Source organism: Perkinsus marinus, assembly GCF_000006405.1.
Source record: "Perkinsus marinus ATCC 50983 genomic scaffold scf_1104296938568, whole genome shotgun sequence".
NCBI lineage: Eukaryota > Perkinsozoa > Perkinsida > Perkinsidae > Perkinsus > Perkinsus marinus.
This window is the reverse complement of record NW_003213375.1, coordinates 1-5400: the sequence shown is the minus strand read 5'-3', so window position 1 is coordinate 5400 and position 5400 is coordinate 1. Positions and strand designations below refer to the sequence as shown.

The following is a 5400-nucleotide window of genomic DNA, read 5'->3' as shown; positions in this document are numbered from 1 at the left end:
AATATGAAAGAAAAAGAATTCGCGGTAAGAGGCACAGTTCATTTCGTTACTAACCAATCACGAGCACCACACAGGCTCGGTCTCGACATTCCTGTGGGTGGAAGCTCCTAAAGCCACAGTGTCCGTGTGGATGGAACGCCCGAGACGGAATAAGCAGCAGCACATACGGCAAATCAGGAATGCTCTTGGTCAGTCTATGGTGAGATTCATAGATGATAATCCCAAGACGGTTGGTAGGCGTTCAGGCCTCCCTTCGATGGATCTATCTCGGCGATGAACTAGTGCCTGCGATGAGGGAAGGATCGAACGGTGAAAGCGAAATTGAGCTTCCGATGGATGCACAGCTTGTAAAGCTACTGGTTCGAGAGCTTCACATCACCCCCACGATCTCTGCTACACTCATGCTGCCGGATGACTCAATTGTTATGACTGTACAACCTCTTGGTCTCCCTGCTCGGACCATCGTATATAACACTTATGACACTCTCAACTTTGCTGCTCTCAGTCGAATCAAATTGTCTTCCATCTCCACCGCGTTGGATTACGGTTACCCTCTACTGGCCCGAAGTAGGAATAGCCGATTCGGGGCCCTTTTGGGTTCACTGGTTCGAGAGGAAGAGTGTATCACTTTGACTTTCTCAGCAGGGGCGCTTCAGCCCAAGACAGTTTCACTACTTTCTTCTATGGGTTATGATGCCGATGATGTGTTTCTTGTCGGCAGGCCGTCTAATGAGGGGCTATTGCTCAAGGGACTTATAAACTGTCGAACAACGTGTGGCTCCTTTATTGCTGATGCTGACACCATTGCTCCCGAAGAGGCTACTTGCGATGATGGCGCTGTGAGCTTGCAGAGCATACCCAGCGACCCTTTGGGCGACAGAACATTCTTTGGTGTCCTTCGGCCATCTACAACATCTCATACTTCCTCATCATAAGGCCTTCATCATGGGCATGTTCATCAAACTACCACTCGAAGGATGTTTCTAATATGAAAGTTCATTGCTAGTTCAATGGAAATATTCATGCCACGGATTCAGGGTTGAGTTTTGCGATATGAACGAGTGAGTACCAAATACCGGTGGGATGTTCGCATCAGTCGAGTATTCAAGCCAAAATATTAGTTGGAGGCATTATGGTTCGCACTTGGAAGGTTTTTATGATTCGCACACGACTCGTTGAAAATTAGCTGACGAATTTCACTGGACAGCACAACACCCAATAGTGTATGATTCGGCTCTATACAGAAGGACACATAACGCTGAAATGACAGAAGAAAATAAACGACCAAAATGACCTTCATGACATCTCTCTGATTCGATGGTGTAGCGGCTACCACTTCCGAAGCTGAATGGCATTCCACTCAGCAACTCTGGTTTAAATCTCGGTGAAACCGATGCGAACAACACCGGGTCGCGAGCTTTCTGAGGATACTGAGGACTATCATGCCTATCATAGGCAATGAGCTGTATCGCATGTATCCTATTCGAATACCCACATGTTGGTCATGCCCCGTGCCGAGATGTTCACCCCAGGTTGACACAGTCGTATAAAGCCCCTGTCCCCGGGTGGTGCCCACACGAGAACTGCATAACCTCACCACTGAAAACGCGGAACTTTTTTATTATTCAGAAACTAGCTGGACTCCAGTTTTTTGACTGCTGGTCTCACGACTGGTACCTCTCCCTCTTTCGACTCAATCCCAAGCACACCCTTTGTTTTCTGCGATATCTGGCAGGCAACGACATCACAGCTGCGACCATCAGACGCTCGCTCACCATCGCTATTCCTCCAGCACTCACGAGATACAGTATGTACCCCGGCAACACTAGATAGAACAGGAACAAGAAGGGGACCACTGGTAGAGACTTCTTGGTGAGATCCGCTAGTCCTTCTGGAGCAGCAACCTTACAAAAAAACTATCCACAAAACTCGAATCGACTTGGAATCGACACCGGAACTCTCTCACATTCACTGAGGGATCGGCCAACTTCTTCTGGAGTAGGCTTGCAAGCCCTGGTACATGCATGGCGCTGCAGATGACAACTACTGTTTCACCCGGCTGAGAGTTCCATATGATTTGATGAGCCATGTATTGGTTTCTCTCGTCAATGAGAACCTAAATTATTCCCATTCTGACTTCGACATTTCCCAAGAGCTTACCTTGTGGATCCCTGAACAGTATCGCTTTAGGAACGAGTCCAACTCCCTCACGTCCTCACTATTAGCCTTGTCCTTCCGAAACACCAAAGACCGATTGCCATACTTCAGAAAATTCCCGAAGGTCACCGGATTGAGCAGCTTCTGGGCAACTCTATTCTTCGTTATTGTGAACCTTCCGGACCGGATAGTGTACAGCAACAACAAAAACTCCGCCTTACGGTCGATCAATGAGATATATAGCGGCGTTGATTTCCTTGGCTGCCTCAATAGAAGCCTTCAGTTCCCTCAGCATCAGCCCTCCATGCACCTGTCTCTATCAGTTCATCATCATTCAATTCGGTACGAAATAGTGGGGGTGGAATATATAACAGTACATAGCGATTCTCCGGTACTCACAGTGCTAACTATGTCGACTCGATTGGGCTGCTGTAGATGCATGCCAGTGCTGATGTGCTCTAAGGCGTTCTTGTATCGAGCCTGGTCCATCTCCAGCATGACTTGCCGAGGATGCAACGTCCGTATCTGATGGCATTCTTCTCTAAAAATTCACAAGTCGGGTTATCTCACCGCCTCCGCAGCTGCTTGGGCTGAGCCGTTCCCGAAGAGCCTGTCCTGCACAAGGCCAACAAGATGGAACGTTCGTGGAGGGATGTTGGGCCGAGGCGCCTCCTTTACAGTGTGGAGGTACGCTGAGGAAACAAGGCGAATAATGAGGCAGCCGGTATAAGAAAAACGATAGTATTAGGCGAATTCGGCTGCGCAAATGGACTGGTGGAGTTATCAGCAGTTTTCTATCACTGAGGTTCGACTGGGCTAAAGCTGAAATTGGCAACTCCTCATGATAAAGGGAACTTATCATGACTGTCTCATAAGGCAACTGTCTCAGGGCAACTGTCTCATGTCTTATAGATTCTCAGTGTTTCGATGGAGAGTGGTATGAAAAGGGAAAAGAATATTGTTGTTACCCTCCCTGATTGATGTCGACATCAGCCGCACCGCCCCTGGACGGATGAGTGGTCTTAGTCGGCCTAGTCCGATAGATGCCGAGACTGTTGACATAGCATGAACGCGTTCAAGTCTGAGAACACACTAAGAGGCATAGATAATCGGCTTCGATAACGATCACATATTCTGACATCGACTCAGAAGCTCGCATGGCCGAGTAGTTAAGGAGAGGGAGACAGTACCTCGCCCACGCAGGTTCAAATCCCACAAGTGTCAAAACAAACTCAAACCAACCAACAACTAGATACCCAAGTCCTTCGCAAAGTCCTCAGCCAAGCCGTCCTCTTCCTCCTTAGTAGTCAAGCATCCGCCTTCTAACGAATTTCTAATATTCCGCGCCAACTCCTGCAGACGTAACCGTCGTCGTTTTCCTACCACACCAATAGAACATCGTCATCCGAACTGCACACTGCGTAACGTAACTCACCAGACACGAACGTTCCCCTCCGCCCCACTTGGTCAACTGCCCTAGGAGTAGCCAAAAGAGACGCGCCTTCCGCCGGGCGTTTCGGCCCGGTCTTTAGGCGCTCCGGTGCCGCCTAACAGCCAGGGAATAGCCAAAGCCCGGCAGATTCCCCCTACCAGTCGGCCTCCCATGGTTGTCGTATCGACCTCCTTCGGGAAGGGCAGTAAGCCTGTAGACGGCATCGAAGCCGCCGGCAATGGTCTCGAGTTGGTAGCGTTGATCTAATCCAACAATCCCTTCAACAAAGACGCAACATTATAACCTCCTGGGCCGAGATGATCGTAGCTCCACCGGTCATAAGCTGGTTGATCATAGCCGCCAACTCCCCTCCTGAAGGCGACAACGTAGACACAAGCAACGGTGATACCCCGACTCCATCAAAATACTCGGCCGCTGGTGTCACCCCAACATCCAGAGCCTAGGAGTATGTGTTGGAGTTTTATAACTATGAAAATGCCTATAGTAGTAAACTGCAGTTGTACTCTTGCAGTAAGAGGTTACTTTATCAAACGTATCAAATAAGGCACCATATGGTCAAACATGTTCAGTTTAAGACCCCTAACTTCATCCTTGGTGTCATCGTCACGGGACTATCGGAGTTTTTCGAGTGAGTGTAACATGAGTGAAATTCCGTCGCTGACACTTCACAGAAGCATGTCAATGACGTATTGATGATCAGGATACCGATGGTCATGCTACTACCCGATCTCTCCCCCAATTTCCTCATCACTGACTCCACACCAGTCTCAGCGATATCTTCCAACTGCCTCCATCGCTCCTCTGAGAGGTCCTCCTCCCTCAGGCCTGTCTCCATCTTCAACGCTCTTACAAATTCCCGTCCATAGACGCCCATAAAGAGAGTAGCATCCACTGACCTTCAGCTGATGCTGGTCCAATGCGGCAACAACCCCCACTAGCAAACACGACAACAAATACAGGCACTGAAAGACCACTTCTTCACACTGCGAAAACTCGATAATCGTCCTCATACTCGTCTCGGACACGTCAATGGGAGAGTAGGTTCTCCAGCTCAATCGGACCAATTGTCTTCTTCCTCTTCCTCCCCAGCGCCTTCCTCATACGTGCGGGCCACCGTCCAACTGGTCCGAGCGTATCTGACCACCACTGCCCCATTGCTATCGTGAATTCACCCTAGCTGCACCATCACCACGGGAATTAACACCAAGCAGGAGACTTAGAATTATTCTCAGAAAATACGAAGCCGAAATTTTTCATGACAGAGAAATAAAACGCTTCCTATCCCTGTAAAATTGTAGTACAGAGGAAGCGCCACGTGCATATTCATCATCTCAGAAATTGCATCGAGCGACAGAATCACAGCAACTCCATAGAGTCATCCCTCTCATATACTACCTATTCACTGTCCCCTCAGCTCCACAGGAGTATATAGTCCCCAGCCTACTACTCCACGCGAGACCACTCATAACGTAAATATGCCCTTGGACCAGCGCCCGTCTATCGCGACCATCACTACTCAGTATCGACAGCCCATTTCGATTGGCCAGCGCCACACTGTCGAGGCCCCCTTCCAAGAGGCAAGCCACCGATTGACTAACATTAGGGAATCTCGTAAAGGAAAGCCTCATCCCATCAGCTGCGTTATAGCGATGAACTCCTAGGTCTGCAAGGACGTACACGACCCCATCGTCCCATCTAGCCGGTGGCAGTATGCCGTACACTCTCTCCAGCTGAGAGGCCCTACCATGGCGCTTCCGACCGATTCGAGGATGCATGTTGACGCTGGCGCC

The 5400-nt window shown here is 49.4% G+C and overlaps 2 protein-coding genes across 2 annotated transcripts; both read right to left on the bottom strand.

The window, feature by feature from the left end:
• Window positions 1–1632: 1632 nt before the first annotated feature.
• Pmar_PMAR005601 (conserved hypothetical protein) lies at window positions 1633–3316 on the bottom strand (the record flags this gene model as incomplete). The annotated part of the gene is made up of 9 exons (XM_002782698.1): window positions 1633–1728; window positions 1776–1904; window positions 1967–2116; window positions 2161–2332; window positions 2379–2467; window positions 2557–2682; window positions 2728–2849; window positions 3126–3238; window positions 3297–3316. 9 exons carry the CDS (start codon window positions 3314–3316, stop codon window positions 1633–1635), a joined length of 1017 nt encoding a protein of 338 aa, XP_002782744.1.
• Window positions 3317–3405: 89 nt separating this feature from the next.
• On the bottom strand, window positions 3406–4513 carry Pmar_PMAR005600 (hypothetical protein; the record flags this gene model as incomplete). Its single annotated transcript, XM_002782697.1, has 5 exons — window positions 4334–4513; window positions 3894–3961; window positions 3748–3852; window positions 3593–3704; window positions 3406–3536 (listed from the first exon to the last, which is right to left on the bottom strand). The coding sequence occupies exons 1-5, from the start codon at window positions 4482–4484 to the stop codon at window positions 3406–3408; spliced, it is 567 nt and encodes a 188-aa protein (XP_002782743.1). The 5' UTR covers window positions 4485–4513.
• Between the last annotated feature and the right edge of the window lie 887 nt (window positions 4514–5400).